The 26,377-nt window shown below is 33.3% G+C and overlaps 1 protein-coding gene across 3 annotated transcripts in view; it reads right to left on the reverse strand.

The window, feature by feature from the left end:
• Positions 1-26,091, reverse strand: part of LOC143238902 (uncharacterized) — a 37,961-nt gene extending 11,870 nt beyond the window's left edge. For all 3 annotated transcript variants that reach the window (XM_076479542.1, XM_076479543.1, XM_076479544.1), the window contains exons 1-2: positions 25,786-26,091; positions 21,428-21,796 (exon numbers count right to left, since the gene is read on the reverse strand). In XM_076479542.1, the coding sequence (XP_076335657.1) occupies positions 21,428-21,796; positions 25,786-25,858 (442 nt within the window). In that variant the 5' untranslated portion in view covers positions 25,859-26,091. The remainder of the gene's footprint in view (positions 1-21,427; positions 21,797-25,785) is intronic.
• Between the last annotated feature and the right edge of the window lie 286 nt (positions 26,092-26,377).

Below are 26,377 nucleotides of genomic sequence, written 5' to 3' on the forward strand. Positions count from 1 at the left end.
AAACTCATTGGTATCTCATAGGTGGGGGAAAGCTCCAACACACAAACAATATAACCCGTCAAACCATCCGGAGAACTCATCTAAGCCTGATATTGCTAGTTACAAATCTGTAGGAGAAGTTGGCACAAATACACAAACAAGCATTATAGCACTGTTAGCATGCACATTTAGTAACGTACTTGAAGAGACTGTTTGCATACTGATTTAGCAAAGTGTTTATTGACTGGCATGTACTGTTTATTCTTGCCGATTAAAGAGATGGTTAGCATATAGAGCTCATCAGATTTAATGAAAAAATATTTTGGAACATAAAACTTAACCAGGAAAGTTTTGTCAAACTGGATGAAAAATTAGTTCAAAGAGAAGAAAATGTAAGTTATTTTGACAAAATGTTCGTAGTTAATGCGCATGTGAAAAAAGGTTATTTATGTTTAAAGTAAATCTACTTTCTATTAGTGAGTTCAGTTTTGTAATGTAACACAAATAGTACGATCATAGACTTCTTATTCTAAAATATGACGTTGAATAACATGTATTGTTAATGAACATTAAGAGTATAGTTTAATACAACAGGTTAAATTTAGTGCTGGTTACGTACAAAGAAGAATAGCTAAATGGCTTTGAATAAAAATAAAACGGATGTAATAGACCATGTTAGAAAATTTAATTAAGAAGTTTGAAAAACTACCTGGATAATTAATTAGCTGTAGTATAAAACACAGTTACCCTGCATTGGAAGGATTACTTTTAAAATAAAAAACATATTTATAGCTTTTCTTTGATTTGAGAAATATATTGATATAAAAAACAGGTCTGACCACGTCTGAACATAATTATGATGCATTTGGCATTATTTATGATTTGTTGAAGAAATATATTAGATCCCTTTTTCTAAAATAATAGCGTTCATATTAAACGAAATGTTATTTTTTATACTTATTAAAGCTGTAAATGACATGAAAACGAAAAACTGACATTTCGTCAATTATAAGTTCAAAAAGCTCATAGTTTACTTTCACGAAAGATCTGCTTTGATAGAATTACATCAGGGACGACGTTTTAATGTACAGAGGCAATCATTCTGTTACAAATATATTACACTTTGTAACACAGATTTTCTTCTTGGATAGCATGTGTTATTTCTTAATTACTTATGTTGTAAAAGTACAGAAAATGGCCATTATTCCCTTCAAACTTTGCTTTTATGACCTGGATAATGAAATTTAGAAATTAACCTATTTTCTATGTAAAAAAGGACAAATTTGCACATTTTCATTTTCATAATATCTGAATAAAACAACATATGAATCAAGATTTACATGTATTTATACTAAAGTTGTACAAAAATGTTCAGAAGTGAGTAGTTTTACGAGATTTGCGACTGTCATGTAAATCACTTTTACGTATCACCCCCTAAATATAGTCTCCCATCATGTTTTTGTTATACGCTCCCAGGTCACGAAAGCAAAATTTGAAGAATAAAATAGGTCTTTTCCATTTACTTTAGGCATAAGCAATTGAGAAATAACATTTTCTGCTCAGGAACAAGAAAAGTAAAAATTTTGTTACATAGTGTTATTAGCCAGTTACTACCAATAATTAACTAAATACATAAAATTGTCCGTAGCATCAAAAACAAAATGTTTGCTTTTTCTAGAGGAAAGTTACGATGGGTTATCTGCTGTGTACTCTGCGTGGAATTTAATCTCGGATTTCAGGTTTTTAGACATATCGCTGTCTCATCGGGGATTTGAGAAAAACAGCAACAACAGAACAACCTGTTGAGTAGTAGCATAATATTTATTTATAAAAAATGAATAAATTTATAACTAAATAGTTAGATCAAATAGGTGTACATTATATTGGTCGTCCAGGATTTATTGTTAGGTTACATAGTTATAGGAGAAAGAACAATGGTATTTTTAATCCCAAATCGACAAATGAGAAGCAAAATACAAAGAAATGTAATGTTTAGAGAATGCTTCAACCAAAGAAATAAAAGTCGCATACGCCATCAGTCCTTTCTGTCTATTGTTTCTAAAAGTTAAACAATACAGCATTTGTTAACTAAATGAAATCAAAACCACTGGCTGTTCTTTGTAGATATCAATGAAAACTTAAATCCCAGCTTTGTGAACCATCTTTTAATTATCGTAGCAATGGTTAGTTTGTATTTTTGTTGAATTTCGCGCAAAGCTTCACGAGGGTTACCTGCGCTAGCCGTCTCTAATTTAGCAGTAATATTAGAGAAAGGGCCTGGCATGGCCAAGCGCGTAAGGCGTGCGACTCGAAATCCGAGGGTCGCGGGTTCGCGCTCGCGTCGCGCCAAACCTGCTCGCCCTCCCAGCCGTGGGGGCGTTATAATGTGACAGTCAATCTCACTATTCGTTGGTAAAAGAGTAGCCCAAGAGTTGGCGGTGGGTGGTGATGACTAGCTGCCTTCCCTCTAGTCTTACACTACTAAATTAGGGACGGCTCGGTGCATCGGGCTAACAACCTACTCACTTAAATACCTGTTGAAGAATCCGCAAGCGATTGCGGCCCTATGTTCCTTGATGGAATCTCATGGAGATAATAATAATAATAATAAAATAATATTAGAGAGAAGACAGTTAGACATCACCACATACCGCCAACTCTTAGGATCCTATTTTATTAACGAATAATTTGATTTCCCGTCACATTATAAAGTGAAAGGGTGAACATGTATAGTGTGACAGACTAAGAGCAGAGCGCTATAGCCACTCGGCCATGCTGGACAATCGTATTAATGTTAAAATAACGTATGTGACCTGGTGTTTTAATTTTGATTAAGAATTCATATAAGGGCCGGGGCCAGGTGGGTTAAGGCGTTCGACTAGTAATCTGAGGGTCGCGGGTTCAAATCCCGGTCGCACCAAATATGATCGCCCTTTTAGCCGTGGTGGCGTTATAATGTGAGGCTCAATCCCACTATTCGTTGGTAAAAGAGTAGCCCGAAGAGTTGGCGGTGGGTGGTGATGATTAGCTGCCTTCTCTTTGTCTCTTTTGACACTGCTAAATTAGGGACGGCTAGCACAGATAGTCCTCGAGTAGTTTTGCGCGAAATTCAAAACAAACAAATGAACAGAATTCATATAGTAGAGTTTGATGAAACTTTATTTTAAGACATTTATTTTTCTGATAATGTTTATCATTTTAGCCATATCACTTGTGAAAACAAAACCAGTGTATCGATCTTTAACACCATGTAACAAAATTTTTACTTTTTCTTGTTCCTGGGCAGAAAATGTTTTTTTCTCAATTGCTTATGCCTAAAGTAAATAGAAAAAGACCTATTTTTCTCTTCAAACTTTGCTTTTGAGACCTGGGAGCGTATAACGAAAACATGATGGGAGACTATATTTGGGGGCTGATACTTGAAAGTGATTTACATTACAGTCGCAAATCTTATAAAACTGCTCACTTCTAAACATTTTTGTATAACTTTAGTATAAATGCATGTAAATCTTAATTCATATTTGTTTTATTCAGACCTTATGTAAATGAAAATGTGCAACTTTGCCCGTTTTCACAAAAAAAGTACTATCCAGGAACAAAATTTGTGTCACGTAATGTAATGATACAGTCATAATGTTTGCATATTTTGTAATGAATAAACTAAGTCTAACTAAAACTAGGAAATTCATATTATATTAAACATCTACATATGTAATTTTTATAGTGACACACGTTCTGTGGACATCATGAACGATTTATTAGAATAGCAAACAATTTTATCAGACATTTGTAAAAATATGTGCAATTCAGCATTTCACCGATTACAGCAAAATCTTACAAAATCATATGTTATGACAAAACATAATATCAAATTATTATTAATAGCATGTATAATCTTATATCAGTTTATATTAAACAATTGGTACGTTGTTGGTCCTCCCCACACTCTAGTAACTTCAACGAGGCGACGAGACATGCTTTTGAGAAACTATTACTGGAATCCACCATTATTTCATCCCAAGTTATCACTATAAGTCGTTGCAACTGAGACACAGTAGCTTATTTAGGGTTGTGGTTACCAATTTTGCGGTTTAGTTCTGTCCAACAGATTTTATTTGGATTACAATTTGGATACTTTGCTGAAAAAAGCAAACTTGTAACATCCTCCAGGTCGAAATAATCCAGTACAATACAAGCGCTAGTGTCAGTGATATTGTCACACTGGAATGCAAATATACAACCAAACTGTGCTCTCGCATAAAACAGAAATAACGTTTCCAAATGATTCCTTCATAAGGCACTATTGACTTTTATTTGGAGGATATACAAAGCAATTTATCCACAATAATAAATAGCTGCAGAAATATGTACTGCACCATCTCTTGTGTGTTTTCTATAAGAAAGACAGTTTTCCTTCATATTTCTCCATTCAAACTACGAACACGAATCCAACCAACAGCCCTAACAAGATGGAAACAAAACGCGTATGAAAACATATCATGTCACCAGTCCTAACTGTAAGTTGGCATGTTGTCTTGCCCAAATAACAAAGTGACAGTGATAAATGCTGGTTAATATCGGTTTGCAGATAGCCCTTTATATAAAATATCTTGTTTGGTCAAGCTCCTATATGCAGTTTTTTTATACCTTGGAATGAATATGTTTATTCAATTATTTTCATAAAATATTGCAAGACTTCTGTCGACTTTTGTATGTTAACTTGGTTAAAACACCATCATCCCTGACAGTAGTTAATCTCATTTTATATTTTCAAAACTTTCCTTGGCCCGGCATGACCGGGTGGTAAAAACACTCGACTCGTAATCCGAGGGTTGCGAGTTTGAATTCTCGTCACACCAAACATGGTTGCTCTTTCAGTCGTGGGAGCGTTATAACGTGATGGTCAATCTCACTATTCGTTGGTGAAAGATTAGCCCAAGAGTTAGCGGTAAGTTAGTTGCCCTTCCCTTTAGTCTTACACTGGTACATTAGTGACGACTAACGCAAATAGCCTTCGTGTAGCTTTGCGCGAAATTCTAAAACAAACTTTCCTTTCATAATGCAAGTTGTTTATATGACGTATTCACGAAAGTAATACACAAAACATTAATCGGTATAATAATGGAGCTATAGTTATGAAAACAATAAGGAACTAAAATAGTATAAAAAGCAGATACAACGTAAATTCCATCGCTTTATGGTACGAAAATGAGGTTTACTCCTCCTGATAATTTTCACAGTTGTTGGTTGTCATTTAATGGGTTTGAATGTTTAACATCCACATATATTTTTAAAAAGAGCAACAAGATATAGAACAGTCAGTAACCAAGCAGTAGCAGTAGTTTTAATCTAATTGCTCAAGGGACTGAAATACATTGATAGAGATTGTAAATGAAATTTTTGGCTGATCAGAGTTATTTTACATGAAAAAGGTTTAGCAAAAGAGTAGGTAAAGCTGACCCTGTTTACAAATATAAGTGGTCAAGGTATGAAACCTAAACTCTCCACAAATTATGTTTAATATTTCTTATATTTTCTTTACAAGTTGAACGACTGCTGGAGAACAATAACATAAAAATTAGCACCAATTGGTTTCAATGCAGCGTAGTTATTAGAAGCAAAACTATGCAGGGAAAAGGCAACCAAACCAAAAAGTTCAAATGTGCATTGTGGTATAAACAATGGAATGGACAAAGCTGGAGACATTTGTCGTATAGAGATAAGTCTAAGATTGAACTGTCCTATGACTATCACTAACAATTTGTTCAGTGGTAAGGGGAGCACGGTATCATAGTTAATACACAGCATCTGCAGTGAAACACAATGGAGATAAGTAAAAAGTTGGGGTAATCAACAAGATATTAATGGTACTCGGGAAAAGTAGACTTAAATTCTGACCTATCATGCAGTTTACACAGGAACAAGACTAATCGTGCGAGATTTTTTTTTACAACAGACCAATTTTCAATGGCATACAGCAAATGTAACGAAGGACTACTCACAACGAGGGTTATCTTGCATAAGGTTCACATATGAACATTCTTGAGTTTTACAAGTTACGTATAAGCTGGGTGAATTTATGGAGAACAGTAAAGTCTATTTAGAATCACATTCAACAAGTTCTATATTTAAAAACAATTGTGTAGCATTATGAAAATGTGTAATGGTCTGAGTAAAACAAACGACGTAAATATATAATACTGGCACACTGTACAACCTTTTGGCTTTTATTATATATTTTCTGCGATCATGTTGTTTTTTAAATTAATAAATTCACCTTCTATTTGGCAATATTCTTTCTTTGTGACTCGTATCAGTGTCGTTTGTATGTTGTCATAATTGTGTTCATTACTGAGAGTAATCGAGTAACTTCACTCAAAGTTTGTCATTTATGTAATAATGGCGATAGTTTGTGATGAAAAACCATACATCACCTATAGCAAATAATGAAGTGTAGACGAGAAAAACTTTAAAACCCTGCCCCCCAGTGGCATAGCGGTATGTCTGCGGACTTACAACGCTAAAACCGAGTTTAGATACCCGAGATATGCAAAACACAGATAGCCAATTGTGTAGCTTTGTCCTTAATTCGAAACAACAACAACTTCAAAACCCATATTATGTAAAAGCTTATAATTAGTCTGTAATACTTCAGTTACTATGGATATAAATATGTAAATATATATATGTATGAAAATTACCTTCTAAAAACGTAGGGTGAAAACTTCGACAATCAAAAATATATTTTTCAAAATGTATTTCATTTAAAGATGAGTACATTAAATATTTAAAAGGTACACACATGTACATAAGTACACACATTATGTACAATATTCTGCATATTTTCTTACATCTTTAAAAAATAAACAATTTGTTTAATTTAATCACAAATAACAATGTGTCATTTTGCTTAAGTCTCTTAGCTTATTTCAAAACTGATATGTTGTTTATCTCAATAAACAGCGCTGGATTTATTATATTTCATGTTTACAACACTGTTAGTCGACTGCGTTGTATGAAACTCGAAAGTGAATGACAAAGAAATATTAAATTTTATGACAAAAATTTTGCACATATATTGTCAGTTATATATATATATATATACCAATACACAAAGACAGCAACAAAGACGTGAGTTCCGAGATAAGGCAACAAACTGAATTCCCAACTCGTTCAACAGTTATGTTTTCATATTTTGTTGTCTGAAGTCCACCAGATTAGTTATATTTTCCAGTGCAAAACACCATTACTTCTTACTGTGTATCTATGCAAAGACTTGCAATAAAAATAAAAATATGGAAAGTCATGAGCCGTACATGTATTTCAAAATAAATAAAAACTAAATATTCAGACCAAATGTAAGAGACGTGTTGTGTGCTTCAAGCCAAATTTATGAAAGTGGCAAAGAATAATAAACGGCAAACCTTTTACAACTTTTCTTTTTACAAAATAGGTAGCGACACAACTTTTTTGCTGGTTGAAATATGTGTGTGTTGTTTTTTTTTGCTATATCAAAGCCACATCGAGCTATCTGCTGTTTCTATCGAAGAGACTCATTGAACTCTTGATTCAAACTGTGGAACTAGTCGATTCTGATACATCTAATAGTCGAATGTTTAGAGGATCCCTCGTATATATCTGTAGAACATGTTTACATACCCTAGGGTCGTTAACATTTTTAGCATTATTGCAACCACTTTATTAGAAATACCCGCTTTTCGTGACGACGAGAAACCCACTTGAAGTAAAAATGTATTCTCAAGACGGCTGGCATGGGTATTCAAACTTTAATTAAAATAAAGTTTTAAAACACATACCAGCCGTCTTGAGAATACGATATCCACTTTTTTTCAGACAAAACAATTTTTCAAACACATAAGTTTGATAAGATTTGGAAAGTTAAACTGGAAAAGAATTGTTCCCAGTAAAAAAATTAAGAACCAAAGCCTATTTCAAGTAAGTTTTATTAAGCCAAATAAAAAAAAACTGTTACTGTTTTTTGGTAAAATAAGTTTGTTTGTCAAGTTTAGCAAGTCAAACTATGAACACAGATAGTCCTGGTGTAGTTTGCGCTAACATCCAAAACAAATTAACACGTTTAAATGGTATATTTATGCAGTTTAAGAATGTTTGTAATGAAACGCCAATAACATAACCATCAGACCTATGATCTTAAGCTAAATATATATTGAAGAAACAGTATTCTTGGCTTCAAACAAACTCATTAAGAAAAAACAGATTTCAAACAGTTAATTTAACCAAACATATAACGATAAGCAAGCTTTGGAATAAAAAATCTGTGTCTCAGTTTATCCAAATTTGTAAATACATGAGAGTTTCTGAAAAAAATAATACCCTGGCAAACTTAACCAAGTTTATGAATAAAAGTCAGTTCTGGAACGACAAGAAAATGAAACTTGTCGCAGTTAACCAAGACATTAGAGATAAGGAATGTTTTTCGGTACAAGTAAGCTTGCCAATAACAACAAAGCTAGTTGGAATGGAATAATGTATTCATGGAATTAATGGACTCGACAAATTTTTTCGGAAAAAATCATTTTGGGGAGAAATAAGACCAACAGGGTTAATACATATTCGTGAAATTCTTCTGCGACGATTATTACACTTGTTAAGTTCTCAACTTATAAATGGAATCGGTTTGTACTAGTACTGGTGTCAACATCTGATGTTTATATTAATATTTAAAAAAAAGCCAACGTTTTTATCTCTGTATATAATTTTGATAAACATAAGGTTTCTTGGTGGGACTAGAGTAAGTTTACGTATGTGTAATGTTAGAACCTGGGATTTGCTTCCTATCCGTGAGCTCAGTAAATAGTCCAATGTGGCGTTTCTCTAACACACACACAAATATATTTTTGCTTGTTAAGTGTGGAAATGAAATTAACTAACAAGTTAGTTAACCATCTAGTCAAATAAATATATTTCGAAAAAGAAACATTTAACAAAAAATATTACTTACATTGTCTATTAAACATAAACATTTGTTTCATCACCAAAACACAAAAACTGTTTATGAAACAGAAATATTTGGTTAATTCATCGTTTATCGGAAATATCACTTTTCAAGTATTTGAGTTTGAATATGTATTACGTAAGCCATTAAACTGAAAACTGAATTTATAATACTTTTGATATGATAAAGAAAAATCGTTATAATGATATGATTACAATCTCTCTGTGGAGACTATATTAAATTATAGACCTTTTGATCTGTCAGTTTATCTAAAATGCTAAGGGTTTCTCATTGATCGTAAAGAACATGTGAAAGAGGTAGCTTTATATCTTTAATGACATTCATTTAAATGAGAAGTACTAAAAAGGCTTAGTGTTCAGGGTAACTAATAGTCTTCACGTCATAAATTCAAATCCCAACAGGGAACATATTCGCCCTTTCAGCCATTGAAGAATAAGCATGTAATGGCCAATTCTACTTTCCTTTATTGAAGGGTATCCCAGAAATTGTATGTGGTTGGTGTTGACCAACTGATTCTCCGCTGGTCTATCATTCTCTACTAGGGACTACAGCAATTAGCTCCCTATTAACTTTGCAAGAAATTCAGAAAACAGACAAAACTTTTCGTATGAAGTATAGTTGCCACGAACGACAAGAGCAACCGACACCGAAATTACGTGTTAAAATAAAAGTATTGTTAACAGTATTTTGGCATCTACTGAAAGAAACGTACAGACCTAAAACTAAAAGGTGCATGCCTTAAATGTAATTGATCATGGCGACGTTCCGTGCTACACTAAAAATACAATATTGTATGAATATGTTTACCTTAATGTGAAATGGAAGGTAAGTTTAACTTATCAAATTTATTCAGCGTAACAATTGCAACAAGTTCAACAGCTAGATAAAGAAAACAGCGAAGAGTGAGAAATAACACGAAACTGAATTTATTTTGAACAATACAACAATTGTTGAAAAAACCTTGAGTATCAATTATGTTATTTAAATGCATCAATAAATTTGCAATTTATTTTAGTCAGAACTGTATAGAATAAATTGAAAATTTTAATGCATACATATTTTATATTTAAGCAGAGTTAGTTATATACAGAAGAATCTTTCATCCGTTCCTGAAATGTGAAGATTATGTGGTTTGACAAAGATTTTAAGGTCTAGACCTTTTATTTTTCTGCTAGAAACACTTATCAGAGCATTTGTTTGTTTGGTATTGAATTTAGCGCAAAGCTACTAGAGGGCTATCTGCGTTAGCTGTCCTTATTTTAGCAGTGTAAGACTAGAGGGAAGGCAGTGAGTCATCACCGCCCACAATCAACTCTTAGGCTACTCTTTTACCAATTTTGGGATTGACCTTCACATTATAACGCCCCAATGGCTGAAATGGCGAGTATGTTTGGTGTAAAGGGGATTCAAATCCACGACGCTCGGATTACGAATCGGGTGCCCTGACTATCAGACTATGGCAGGCCTTTTATCAGAGCAAAAACGCATATCCTATCAAAAAAAAAGGCTTAAGGAATTAAAATGCCGAGAAAAGCGTAAGTTTTTGCTGTCATTTATCGTGACGAAGATGTTCTCTTCAGAGACCACCTCGTCTAAAAGAAATTATGGTGGTTTAAAGCTGTCACAACATACGTACATGACAATTGTACCTTAATATGAAAAGATGATTTTATTACATCTATGTATGTGTTAGTGTCTACGTATTAACACGTGACGCACGCTCGATATGAATAGCGTCAAGATCCAACGTGCTTTCTGTCATCAATATTCAGGTTTTGTTTTAATTGTGTGCTTAAAACTCAAAGTTATAATAAAAACAGCAACAGGTATATTAGTAGTTCCACGTTATTCATGTTCTTATTTTTACGTTGCATTCTGTAGTCGCTCCACACATACACTTCAATAAAAGCTGATTTCAATGCTGATATTCCAATATTTCTGTTCACATTGTTGTCTGATGAAGCAAATGCTTGCTTTAATCGTCATTATGTATTATTTATTCTATATTTACCTGCCCGACTTGGCGAGGTGGTTAGAGCGTTTGACTCTCAATTTGAAGGTCGCGGTTTTGAATCCCCGTCACATCAAACATGCTCACCCTTTCAGCCATGGGAGCGTTATAAGTGCAGTTAATGTCACAATTCATTGATAAAAGAGTATTCTAAAGGTTGATGGTGGGTGGTGATGACTAGCTGTCTTCCCTCCAGTCTTACACTGCTAAAATAAAAACAGCTAGAACGGATACTTCCCGTGAAGCTTTGCACGAAATTCCAAAGAAACCAACTATATTTATATTTTGCATAAAACATGATAATAAAATTTCAAGAAATATGTTTCAGTTAATTACGGTTAAAGCAGATGCTATTATATTTATATTAAGCTTAAACTAATTGCAGCAGTGTATAGAATCACAGAAAGTTCAAATTCTTTCCCTACAATACGAAACACCAATGACTCCATTCAGCAATATGACAAAATCTTGAACTGCTAATTTCTTCCATGGTTGTATTTCTAATACCGTCAAATGCAACACATTTCTGTTTGAATATGAAGTTGGATTCTGGTTTTACGTTTTATTCGGATAACTGATAAACATTTGATTGCAAAGTAAAACACGGTTCATCTGTAACATTAATACTATTTCAAAAGTCTTTGGTTTATTGAACGTGTTCTTGGTAGCGAATGAACTCACTGAACGTTTGCCACAAGTTTTATGAAGCCTGAATACTAAATTAAATTAAATAGTTGTTCTAGTTATTGCCTTAAATGGCATGTATCTTTAAGCCAATTTCGTCAATAATAGTTTATCTTATATCTGAATAAAATGTTATTCTTTTGTTTCAAATTTAAAATGGTTGAAACTTGTGACATGATAGCTGTGACAAACCGGCCATTTAAAATAATGTCTCTAACTTTTCTTAGTTTATTGTTGGTAATATCACATATATAATGATCAGTAATATGATCTGTAGATGATTTGTCATTCAACCTGAATCATGGATACAATTTTCTTATAATAGTATTTCAGTTGGCACTGAAGCGCTGTAAGTCACTTCAAAGAGGTCATCAAATATGATTAAGATCTTAAGGAAAGAAGAATGATGTTTTACTGCTGCAGAGAGTCATCAGATGAATGTTAGCTGGACAGTCAAACAGACAAGTATGGGAGAGCACGAATGGTTTGGTTTTTTTTTTTATTTCGTGCAAAGCTACTCGAGGGCTATCGGCGCTAGCCGTCCCTAATTTAGCAGTGTAAGACTAGAGGGAAGGCAGCTAGTCATCACCACCCACCGCCAACTCTTGGGCTACTCTTTTATCGACGAATAGTGGGATCGCCCGTCACATTATAACACCCCCACGGCTGAAAGGGCGAGCATGTTTGACGCGACGGGGATGCGAACCCGCGACCCTCAGATTACGAGTCGCACGCCTTAACACGCTTGGCCATGCCGGGCCAGAGAGCACAAAGAAACGAGACATGAATATCACGAATCCTCAGATTCAAATTCCAGACACCATCCGTTTCACCATAACTGGTCCAAAATTGTTAAATCGTTCTTCTATTGAATTTTATATGTCGATGAAAGTCGAATGAACATTCACATTAAACAATGACGATACTTATGAACAATGCTATCTGTCAAGCTGGAGTGTGTTTTCTTATAGCAAAGCCACATTGGACTATCTGCTGAGTCTGCCAAGGGAAATCGAACCTCTGATTTTAGCACCGTAGACTTACCGCTGTATCTGCGGGGTACAACGCAGTATATAAGAAAACAGTTTTATGCTGAGGAGATTTTCATCTACTCTTTTTAACTGAATTTAAAACAAACTGTTTTAAAACTTTCTTTTCGGCACAGTAGTTTTGTAACCTTGACCACCTCGTACAAAGAAGGCTTAAGGAAAATCATATATTAATATCAACACTAAGTTAGTTTATTCCTAAAGCTTACATACCTAAATAAAATGATTTATTTGTATGCCAAAAGGATTAATGAGCTTTGAAAAATACTCTTTAATAACAGTACACTAACAGACTAGTGATTAATGTGTATTAATTCTGCACTAATATTTTAACTGATTGTTCACTGTATAAGCAGTAAATATAGGATTTATTTGTATGTTGAATTTCTCGCAAAGCTACTCGAGGACTACCTGCGTTAGCCGTCCGTAATTTTGAAGTGACAGATCTCCGGACTATGTCTTACTTACAATAGCTCTCTGCTATCATTTTTTAGTTTTTCTCATCAGCCATGCTTACAAAGAGCATGCTTACACACTGATATATATTGACTGCCAATTCATCGTTCTTGTTCGTAAGCCATTTTCTTAAGCACGACTTATTCACAAGGTGAGTTTTGTGTATGTATGTATATTGTCTTATAGCAAAGCCACACCAGGCTATCTTTTGAGTTCACCGAGAGCACAAAGTGAGTAATGATGAGTAAGATAATGATGAATGAACATGGATGTTATTTTTGTAATGTGTACGAATTATATATAAGATGAATTATAATTTAGTCGTACACTCAGGCTTAGTATGTTCCATTTGAAATGTGCTAAAATTTCTATCTTCAAGAAAAGTTAATTACATTTTACAAATTTTCATTAGCTTTAAAATCAAGAAAATTTACCCATTTAAACACGAAGTATTAGCTTTTAGCAACAGCCTAGAGTTTCATACAAGTAAGACCATTATAATTATTTTTTTTCACAAATTGTTTTTATTAGAATTAGAAAACATGATATTACAGACTTCCTGAAACAAGTGATGCCTAATTTTTATATAGATTTTTAAGATAATATCTTAAATTTAAATGAGTAAATTACGCTATTAACAATGTTATAGATGTCATGAATTAGATCGGTACGACATAATGTTTAGTAATGCATATAATGAAGCTTATTCTTGTATCGAATTAATAAAAATTATTACAATAGCGATTATAAAGTTTACAAAATAACAGCTTATGTGATCTGGTCCATGTGAACTAAAACATTTATTAACATAATGTGTAAAACATTGTTTTCACTACCATATTCCATGTTATACTTTCCAATGTTGAAAACTGATTTAAGAAACTCATCATGTCATATATTACTGATATTTGGTAGACTTTACAATCGTTACTGTAATTATTCTTATTAATTCGATAAGTTATCGCACTTCCACTCACACGCCATTAGTTTCACGCAGCTGCTATCTGAAATTTCTGCATTGTGTCAAAGTTAAAAAATACATTACTGCAGGTGTTGTTCTGTAATCATACTTGCTTGTTATTAAGTGCACAGCTCCACAATCCCCAACACGGTATCACAACTCAATTTTTAATATCAAAAGCCCTCAGAATAACGGCTAAACAACTTAGGAGGACTGTCATTATAAAGTTAATATTTTACAAAGTTAAAGCATCAAAGATATGAGGACAGAATAATGCACACATTTTTTTCTACTGTGTATGTGAATCTGACTTTGATTTAGTTGATTATTAAACAATATTATTTATCTTACTGTGATAATTCAGTGCATCAGATTTTTAAGGTAAAAAACATTTATTAAATATAATCTTTTAGCGTACGATTTTTTTCTCAATACAAAAAAATAACATATTTATCTAGTTTCACCGATAAGAAGTACTGTGTAGAAACATCTGGCTAAAATATTCTTCATGACAGAAGGAAATTCGGTCAGGGAATATAAGCTTAGAATAAAGGTAGCTTACGATTCGGTTAAGTTATAAAAAGTTAAAGTCTAAAAGGTGTTTTTTTACAATGTGATAACTGTCATGACTTCTATATTGGAGAAACAAGTAGGAAAATGGAAACCAGATTCAAAGAACACAAAAAGTCACCTTCACACGTTTAATAAATGTGCACATGCTATTACTATTGTAAGGTGTTGCAAGACTTTTCTAGACTTTGATGTGTTAACCTGAGCAAAACCCGTCTCGAACAGTAATATTTTGGCTTCTACCAGTAGAAATTTATGGAACAATGTTTCATGTAGTCCGAAGACGTTTGATAATTCTGGATACTGTGGGTATTCTGCTGTTCTGGGAATGTCTATTTACTTCATACCATTTATCATCAGTCAAACAATTTGACACTGTATAATTTGTAGCGTATGATGACTAGCTGCCTTCCTTCTAGTCTTACACTGCTAAATTAGGGACGGCTAGCACAGATAGCCCTCGAGTAGCTTTATGAGAAATTCCAAAACAAACAAACAAACAAATTGTAGCGTATGAAGAGGTGTGACTTATAAACAAGTAAACAAATATTTTATTCAGATAAAAAATTATCTGAACAATGTGTTGATTTGCTTCGTAAAAGATTATAACAAAACAGGCCCTTTTATACAAAAAAATGTGTACACGTATTTTGACAAACAAATGCCAAAAAAAAAACTTATAAAGACTAAATAACAAAACGTGCATGTGTTTCCTATCATTCGCTACTACCTCGTTAGTACTCGGGCATTTATTCAGTAACTACTCCGTGCATGTAGAAAATGACATCAATATAGAGCAGTATAAAAACATTTTGGTCAAGACTGTATCAGATATTGCATAAGAAGGTGCACACGTGTATATATGTATAAAACTTAACTAGCATTTATATCTTCACATGATTTAACACAATGAGCAATTTTTTTGTGGTAAAGAAATAGGAAAGTCTGGTTATGTTGACCAGGAAACTAAACCATTGGAGACCCATCTAGTTTCTTTGAAAGTAATTTACCATGCTGTAGTTATACAAATTGTGCAAGACTATACTGTATGATCGATAAATAGTCTAACATTAGCAAAATAATATAACGTCATTAATTATTCTTTTGCTGCGAAAGAAGATAGACGTTCTCCCCAATTTAGATCAACAGATGATATATTGAAACTTTTTATCGTTACATTAAACTTCCATTTTGCAAAGTTTGAGGCGATTGTCATAAAGGCTAGGAGATGTACGTTTTTCACATAGTAATGGACAGAAAGTTTTTAAAATCAGTAGCACTATTTACTATTTGCATAATATTCCAGCAACACTAAGGATTACAAAATTGTCTGTTTACCATTGTAAGACCACATCAAACACTTAGTATTGTTTTTGCAAAAAAATACGGGATCCCTTTGGATTGGTACCAGTAAGTACATTTATAGTTACATAAACTGAGAAATGAGGATAACAGTCAACTATTCTGAATATAGAACACTTATATAATGTTTATACAAATGTTTAGAGAGGTAATTCATTAAAAGTTTTATGTTAGAAACTTACCTTTGTGCTTTCTCCATAAATCTCCATCAAAATTAAATTTTCATTTAAATTCTGTTATTATTTTTCACCATAAATAGCAGAATATAAACGTTTGATTATGCTTTTTTACCTTAATCGAAATATCTTATATATAAACTTGAGATATGAATACATATGCATTATATATGCTTTATACAATGCAAGTTGGGCAGTTTTAAGTTTAGATGGTGAGTCGATATGTCATAATATTTAATATGTTTAAAGTGAATTACTACGGTCGAAATAAACAAAAATTAAAATAGGTGTTTTCATTTATAGTTTTGGAAAAATTATTTTTTCTTCTTAATCTATTAAAAATAAGTCTAAAATCTATAAGTGCGCTTGTATAAGTATAATATATAATATGATATACCCAAGGCACGAAAACATTAATTATCCTGGTTAAGTAACTGTGTGGAATATTAGCACCTACAAAACTGAAATCTAGCGTAAGTTTTAATTAGTTGCTTAAATTCTTCAGTGTAAACTTATATAATATATGTGGCAATTTTGAATTTTATTTTCACCTATAGAATCACATTTGATTATCCTACTAATTTGGCTAACGTGGTGTAGAATCTTTATATACAGAAATTCTTATTAATGAATTAACAGATATGAGCATAAAAGCTGTTTTGACAGTTTAATATTGTTATTGATGTTTCAAGGTACATCTTTTGTAGTTTGTTTCTATTCAAAATGACAATGCTCAAGAGAATATAATCTGCGTCAGATCATCACGTGCTCCTGTCTTGGTCCAGATTTTCAAGTGTCATGATTTGATCGACGTAATCTCACATTTAAAATATTTAATACAACAACATATGTTGATTATGTTTTTGTTATTGTGGTGGAGTTTGACTGGTTGCAGATATTCACCTTTACTTATACAATTAAATGCGGTTTACTACTGATCCTAGACAAGAGCATAGATCGGCTTTCTATAATATGTTGATTTGTTTACAAATCTTAATAGTTTCACACCTAGAAGTACATAAAATTGTAACCATGCTAGCTACCAGCGCTTTCATAATAGTGATTTATTTGTCCATTTTACACGAAGGATTAAAGCCTGACACAGAAAAGTTACTTTTAGTGAATTTCTGGTACGTAATTATTACACAACTCATACAACAGCAGACATGCGACCTCACCGTCCCTCAAATTAATTATTGCTAGTTTCTAAAACTCGTTCTTCTTTTAGTTTTTCCGTGTTTCAGCAATTTCTTTCAACGCCTAGATATAATTGAGTATTTTATGGCGGTGTCTTCTAGCAGAAAGCTGCCAAATATGTCTCTTTAAACTTTTTCTGTTTTAGCCTTACTCATGAATTACAATATGCTCTTTAGATCTTGACCATTCATTATTATCACCCTTCCAGATTCATTTCAGCTTTCCTCTTGCCATATATCGGCCTGGCATGGCCACATGGTTAGATAACACGACTCGTAATCTAAGGGTCGCGGGTTCGAATCTCTATCATACCAAACATGCTCGTCCTTTCAACCGTTAAGGCGTTATAATGTTACGGTCAATCCCACTGTTCGTTGGTAAAGTAATAGCCCAAGAGTTCGGGGTGGATGTGGATGACTAGCTGCCTTCCCTCTGGTCTTACACTACTTAATTAAGGGTGGCTAGTGCAGATATCCTTCGTATAGCTTTGCGCAAAATTCAAAATCAAACAAACAAATTATTGCTATGTATTCGCAGATATTTTTCACAACCGCATTTAAGAACGTTTGATCATTAGAACTTCTCACCATATGGACGTATGAGCAAATACAAGTGATACCTGTTTTCGTCTACACAATCTTATCTTAAACAAATTTCTTAATCACAAACATAAAATTTCAAAACATCAGAATGGACTCGTTTTTCAATATAATTGTGAACAATGCCTTAGGACTTATGCTAATACTACTAACTTAAATGGTTGAACACCAGACAAAACGAACAAGCTATTTTTAATAGGGTAAATATAACAGCTATACGATGACACAAGCTATCACCACGTCAAACTTCACTCAGTCTGAAGCATTTTAACTCATTGCTATGGCTTAGAATGAAAGAGACTTTCACTTAAAGGAAGCTACAGTCATGAACAGAGTGAAATCGTCCTTTCACAAAATGTTAGTACTGAGAAGCTGCTATTAACTTTGTAATAACCCTTTACAGTATTAATTCAGTACTGGCGTCGTATGCAGTGATTGGTGAGAAACTAATACTTAAATTCTAAGTACTTATATGAACACACTGTCATACGAAAAGAACATATTATACACGTCACTAATGAAAGTGGAAATCAAATCAGCCGCAAACCAATGAAGACACCGGATATATTATTTGTATGTTTCTTTGTTTGTTTTTAATTTCGCGCAAATCTACACGAGAGCTATCTGCGCTAGTCGTCCCTAATTTTGCAGTGTAAGACTAGAGGGAAGACAGCTAGTCATCGCCACCCACCGCCAACTCTTGGGCTACTCTTTTACCAACGAATACTGGAATTAACCGAAACATTATAATGCCCCCACGGCTGAAAGGGCGAGCATGTTTAGTGTGATGGCAATTAGAACCCCCGAACCTCAGATTACAAGTCGATATATTATTTGGTGCGTTAAAAATGTTTATCAACGATTTTTAGAAAAGGCGTGAATGATTTGTACCATGTTAAAAATTAAGACTGTGAGTTGCTGATAAACATTATGTACAAACAAGAGGTCCTGAAAATACCACAAAAGCAGCGAAGCATTTTTGGAGAGGAGCTAATCGATTTACACAAGAAGATTTAGGAGTAATCATTCATAAGGTTCTCTTAAAAATATCTTAAAGACAAGTACACAGCACCAATAAAAAACTCTTAAATGAATACTTTGGCAGAATACTTTAGTAATTTTAAACTCGCTTCTTTAACGGTAAAATAGCCATTTGAAGATCACCTAAAACCAGCCTTTATTTGATAATATGTTGTAAGTCTAGATTATAGTGCATAAACATCATTTTTATTGTGATTAATTAATATTTTTATTACTAGTCTTGTTTGTTTGTTTTGAATTTCGCGCAAAGCTACACGAGAGCTATCTTCACTAGTCATCCCTAGTTTAGCAATGTAAGACTAGAGGGAAGGCAGCTAGTCATCACCACCCACCGCCAACTCTTGGGTTACTTTTTTACCATCGAATATGGATTCATCGTCACATTATAACGCCCCCACGGCAGAAAGGGCGAGCATGTTCGGTGCGACGGGAATTCGAACCCGCGACCCTCAAATTACGAGTCGAACGCCTTAACCCACCTGGCGATGCTGGGCCGGCTTATTGCTAGTCTTATAAAAAACTTTTGCCCTTTTTTGCAAGCTATAATGTTGAACTATCTTTCATAAAAATATTGTATGTTGGATTAAAACATTGAAATACCACTCACTTGCAAATCTTTCTCTCCATGGTGAATAAAGCTTATAGTAATAGACAAAAGTGAATACAATACAATTCTGGATTTTTAGATTTCAAAATTCTCCTCATAATTAAGTAGAAAAATAGAATTTCAAAAAGCTAATTAAGATACACATAAGTATGCTTTTCTTAGAGGAAACTTTACACCTTCCGTAAAAAACATCTCTCTGTGTGTATGGTAATTTGTGACCGACAATTATGATAACAGTGCACATTCTGTACAAATTTTATTTTCCTATTTGTAAATTGTGAATCTAGATAAAAGTCATCACCACCAAATATATTCATCACCTAATAATGAGATAAAACTGTGGGGATAATTTTAAAAAGTTAGACAACTTATTTTTTTTTCTATTAGTGTCAAGATAAGATCTGTGTATTGGAGCGCTCTTACAGCCCCTTAATCCTGATAACTGAGGCCGTAAAAGCATGGAATCATATAGTCTCTTTCTTGTGATAAAGAAGTTATGCATTAAGTTATCTTATATTTTTCTGATCAAGTTCCATAAAAACTATTTTATGTAATATGGATAACCTTCACATAAATATTTGTCTCTTCATTACAAGTTACAGTTCTTCTCGTGAAGATGAGATAGAACTAGATATATAGATAAGAACTATCATTTATTTACAAACACAACTCTGAATTGTCACATACAGAAACAAGCCCGATGAGAATCTAACAATTCTCGTGGATTTTGAAGGATGTTAAACTGCTCAAGCACTGGATTTTTCCATTGAGGATAATAAATTTTTACTTATAACTTGCGTCGCGTTATTTTTATACAGCTTCAATAGGCAGCTAAATATATCAAACAGTTCTCATCACGTGTAATTATATGTTAACGTTTCAATTTTCTTGTCTCTTCTCATTCACTGTTATATTTCTTATCAATTGCTGGGTAAAAACAATGCATAATTAACGCTGCTTTGATATTTTTAACCAACTTTACGAGAAGGAAATACAATTAACTGTTGCAGAAAGCCATATTATTTTAAGCGTATTGAGAAATAAACTGGTACTATTATTTCTGCCTGAGTTTTCAATGCATAAAATATAAGTTTAATTTACTTCAGCTGTTTTTTATTACAATTATATATCTAAAACGTGATATTATACATTTCCACTCATTGATAGTGAACACTTTTAATCTAAGTTATCTAAAATACTGAGAACATGTATATTTACTCTACAATTTAATGCAGATAGGTAGATTTTGTATAAATGTATATTATTCAACTCGTTTATTCCTACCCAGCCTGTTCTACCAATGAGATATTTAACACTTATTAGACACGAGAATCTGCGTTTCTAGTTAAACAAACAGTCATCTTTGAACATCAGTATGTGTTTTCTTACAGTAAAGCCACATCGGGCTATCTGCTGTGTCCATCGAGGGGAATCGAACCCCTGATTTTAGCGTTGTAAATCCGGAGATTTACAGCTGTAACAGCGGGGAACTTTTGAAGATCGAGTAGAAGGGTTATTTGGGTCAAACAATGTCATTTTGTTAAACATAAAATTATTATATTTAATTGGAATTCGTAAACAATATAGAACACTGAATTATTCCTGGTAGATTTTTACGGTTTAAAACACAAAACAATAAATCAGCCTAATTAGCGTTAACGTTTAATTGATATGCACGCTAACATGTGGAAAAGAAAAAAAAAAAAGGCCGAGCCAGATTTCACACATATTTCTTACCGTATATAATCATCAGCTTCTTCTGCAAGTCCTCCCCTGCTCTTGACAACACGTTGCAAGTGTACATCCCTGACATGTCAGTGGTGGGGTTGATAATATTTATGGCTCGGTACCTAGTGTACTCAGTGGACGGAGATACGCTGTAATCTAGGTTCACCCGGCCTTGTAGGCGGTAAGAGAAATATCTGCTTCCAAGCTCTGGGATCCATTGGTAGATCGGTTCAGGATCATTGTCTAGAAACCATTTCACTACAAGGTGATTATCTTTCATGGTGAAGTCGTATTCACAGTCCAGCACCACGGACTCCTGTGAGCCATTCTTCAACCACGAGGGGACTGACAAGCGTGTTATTTGAAGAGCTCCAGAATCTGAAATAGATGAAACTAATTGAATTAGGTCTTGTTCCTTCAGATGGATCATGAAGTTGCGGTCGTTGCGTGTGAGACTGACTGAAGTGGCTGCACAATATTGCGAAAAGGAATCGAATTCACAATCCAGACTGAAGGAAGTGATGAAATCTAGTTAATAAAGCTGATTAAACTCGTTACTAGCTATCATTACTCCAATAAAAGAAATTGGCCTAACATAAATAATCGACTAATTTTGTTGTCGATGCAAAGCTACAGATCTGTTTGGGAAGTAATCAAGTGAAATTTGTTTAATAAAGTTTACCTATTGTAAATGAGATGGAAACTGAGAAAATATATTCTCTTCAAAGTATTATACTGTGTACATCCTTAAGCTAATCAACACAAACTAAAACTCAACGTCAAATTATAACAGCTTCGTTTAACCAGTGTTTAGATAAAACTGGCTAAACATATTATATAAATAGTTTCTTAGAGAAATGTTCTTTTAGTCACACTAAATGTCAAGTAAAGCCTAAATGGAAGCATATCATTTCAAAAATATCTTACTATTGTTACTATAGACGTAGCTTAAACTACAAAAATAAAAATTTATAAGATGTATATTTCCAACGCATTCATTCAGAGCAACTTACGTTACACGTAACTAAATAATCCATCATGTACTAATATACATAATACGAACTGGAAACAGTTACTTTTTCTAACATTAGTTTCTTTATTCGTTTGTTTGTTTTTGAATTTTGCGCTAAGCTATACGAGGGCTATCTGCTCTAGCCGTTCTTAATTCAGCATTGTGAGAATAGAAGGAAGGCATTCGTGATGACGAGATACCCCCTTGAAATAAAAATGTATCTCAGGACGGCTGATATGGAGATGAAAACTTTTATTAAAATAAAGTAGAGAACAACAATTCGGCCTCCTTAGGTCGTTTTCAGGTTAGCAAAGAGAGAGTTTGCAACTGACTGTTGCCAGGCGCATGTCTTAAGGACGAGAGTGTAAACGAGTATGAGACCTTAGGGGGCGTTCAGTTAGATGTTAGGTTATTAATTAATATAGGTATTAAGGTATACTTTCATATTGGTTTAATTTTGGTTTTAGTTGTTGTATAAGTAGAGCTTTGATTTTGCGTTTGTTTATATTTGTTTCCATACTTAGTATTTGAGTGTTTTCTATGGTTATGTTGTGTTTATTTGACTTGCAGTATTCAAACACTTGTAAAGGGCTTGTTTGTGTTCTTTGAATCTGGTCTCCATTTTTCTAATTGTTTCTCCAACATAAAAGTCGTGGTAGTTGTTGCATTGTATTTTACAAATAATGCTGGTATTGTGTTTGTCATTGTAGTTTTTATATAGTATGGAGTTTAAGTTTTGTACCTGGTTTTCAAATAAATTTGGTGTTTAAAGGAATATATCTTATGATCTATTATTAATTGTTTGTTTATTGGTCTAGGTGTGTGCGTATAATTTTTTCAACAATTTTTGGAGGAAATTTGTTGATGTTGATGAAGTATTGTTTTATTTTGTTGATTTCATTATTAATTTTATCAGGTTAACATAGTTTTGTGGCTGTGTTTATTTGGTTTCTTAATATATGCTGAGTTTTTGTTTTGTTTCATGCGCTGAATCCCAAGGAACGTATATTTCAGTACAGGTGATTTTTTTCCTGTGGATTTCTGTTTTTAATTGTGTATCGGTTCTTATGATCTTGAGGTAAAGAAATGCTATTGTTTATAGGTGAACTTAATATTGGGGTGTATAGAGTTAACGTGGTTGAAAAACGAAGTGTGTGTTCTGTAGATGTGAATCCAGCAGTTGTATCGTCAACATACCTGTACCAGTATAATGGTGGATGTAAGGCTGAATTGATCACTTGAGATTCAATTTGTGTCATAAAAATGTTGGCTAGAACTGGTATCACGGGATTTTCTATTTACAAAACAACTAAAACCAATATAAAGAAATACTTTTATACATATACTAATTAATAACCTGATATATAACTGCAACGCCCCCTAAGGTCTCATACTCGTTTATACTCTCATTCCTAAGACATGCGCTCGGCAATGGTCAGTTGCAAACTCTCTCTTTGTTAACCTGAAGATAGTCTAAGAAGGTCTGAACGTTGTTCTCTGCTTTATTTTGGTAAAAGTGTTAATACCCATACCAGCCGTCCTGAGATACATTAGAAGGAAGACAGCTAGTTATTACGACCCATCACCAACTCTAGTGCTAATTTAACATTATAATTCTAACCTAACAACAATATATCAGTCGTTAAAACAGTGATTTTTTACAACAAACTTATATTCTTAGCAAATACATGGTACTGAAAATAGTTATTAAAACAGTGAAACAGCTTCCGATCTATTGATTTATGTAAATTCCACCAGAATACATCCACGTGCTACACCAGAATAACACCTATAAAAGTACAGGTAGTCGTCATATTATTTGTTGCTGAGCGAGAGTGATTCATTCTTGGACCCTGGTACTGAAACGTCACATGGCAAGTGTATACGATACAGTATTTTTGTGATAAACGACATTCCAGTAGAGACCTCACTAATATATGTAAATGTACTAACATTATTAGAGTGTTAGATGCACACAAAAAATTAGTGTTCAAAAGAGAAAATCAAACAGAAAAACTGCAAATGACATCATACTTCAAACAATTTGATGAAAAACTGTTTTGCTCTATGGTAGAGTTCGAATGGTATAAAAGTTCAACACTGAAGCAAGCTGGGAAATCATTACAAATATTTGGTGCAACTCAACCATTGATGTTGACACCGACAAAATTGATGGCACCTTGACTACCAACATGTATCATGAGCTTTTGTCAGGAAGAAGGTCTCTTGAGTAACGAGTCATCTTCAAGCACTTCGGTGATTCCACCAAGCACGAAACAATACCTGAAAATACAAGAATGTAGATGGAACAATAGCAGCCATGGCCTGGCCTGCACAAAGTCCCGCTATAAATTTGATTAAAGTTGTCTGCACTTATAAAGGAATCAGGAAATGTCAAACAAACGCTAAACAGCTTGCCTAAATTTTGCGAAGTAAGACAATATACACTGAATAATATTGCACAGTTATACAATGATAAATTTGTGGTATAAAAACAGGACGCAGTGCTCTGTTTATATAAAAAAAATTATATATATATATAATGTTATTTACCTCATTTTGTCTGTTATTTCTTTATTTTCTTCTAGAGTATTTAGTGCTGTGAAACGAATTTATTGATCTTCCATATACAGAGAGTTTAGCATGTCATATTAAAGCGAATTTGAATAAGTAAACCAGCAGGTCATGTGATAACCATATCCGATCTGAAACCACGGTGAAATAATGTTCTATAACAATATTTTAGAATAGCATGTAGCAGTTCTTTTATGGCGCAGAGTATTCGTACCTTTAGATCATAAACGTTTATTCAGGCCGGGAGTTTAAAGAAAAGAAAGACACTTTCCGAAAACCTTTTAAACCTTAAAATAGCAATTCTTTTAAAGTGCATTATCCAGGTGACAGTTTGCTTTTTTTAGACATCCAGAAGTGAAAAAGAGCTATTAAAAGACAAAAAATGAGATGATTAATTTCAATACAGTTAAATACCTATTATTTTTACTCTAGAGTTCTCCTGGTAGCGAAAGCAAACGCATACCAGGCTTCAGACGAGCATAAAAACCATTAACAATAGCTATCAGTGAGAATCGTTTTCATTCTATTGTAGGGGGAATAAAACTTATCAAATATACACATATACTATTATCTGTAAAGATTCTTAGAAAAACCTATTAGTCGATATTATGAATTACAAAAATAAATTAATAGAATTGAACAAATCAATTGAATAATCATGTTTCTCACTCGACTGGTGTAATTCTTTATTCAAAAAAGAAAGAAGTTTTATAAGAAATTAATTTTTGAGTGGGTAATGTTAATTGCTTTTTTTTAAATTAAATATATCATCTGTCCTTACCTTTTAGCATTAGAAGTAGCAAGAAAGATACTGCAATCAGTTTCGAAACGGACGTGCAATTGGGAAATTCCATTATTTTATTAATGCTTTTGAGCTGTAGCTTAGTTTCGTAACTCTTGAGTATTTTAAGTTGCGTTATTATAAAATACACGTGTTAAAAGCCCTCCTTTTTACATCCTCTTATTGGATGATGACGAAAGACCGCAAGCTGAAGGAAAGACCTCATCCGTTATGTACCAACACTTGTCACAAGTCTGTCTCGCTGGTTTGCTCAACATGGTCTGTGGCTTGTGAACTAGCGTAAGCTCTTCTCAACGCAAATCATAATATCCTGAAACTACACATCAATATTGGTTCTAACATCACTGTTTGTAGCGCCATCTAGCGTGTATATAAAATTATGGTAATCAAAGTCTGATCTTCGTCACTTGAAGAAGTTAACAGGAAAAATCACTGATATATTCTCGATTACAGAACTTTCAGGCTGTCGTCATTTATTTTTATTTTCAGATTTGTCATCGTACTTTTCGTTAGATTGTACTTTCTGTTTATTTTATTAATTAATAACTTACTCTGAACCTTTTACGATTTC

Source organism: Tachypleus tridentatus, chromosome 13 (genome assembly GCF_004210375.1).
Source record: "Tachypleus tridentatus isolate NWPU-2018 chromosome 13, ASM421037v1, whole genome shotgun sequence".
Classification (NCBI taxonomy): Eukaryota; Metazoa; Arthropoda; class Merostomata; order Xiphosura; family Limulidae; genus Tachypleus; species Tachypleus tridentatus.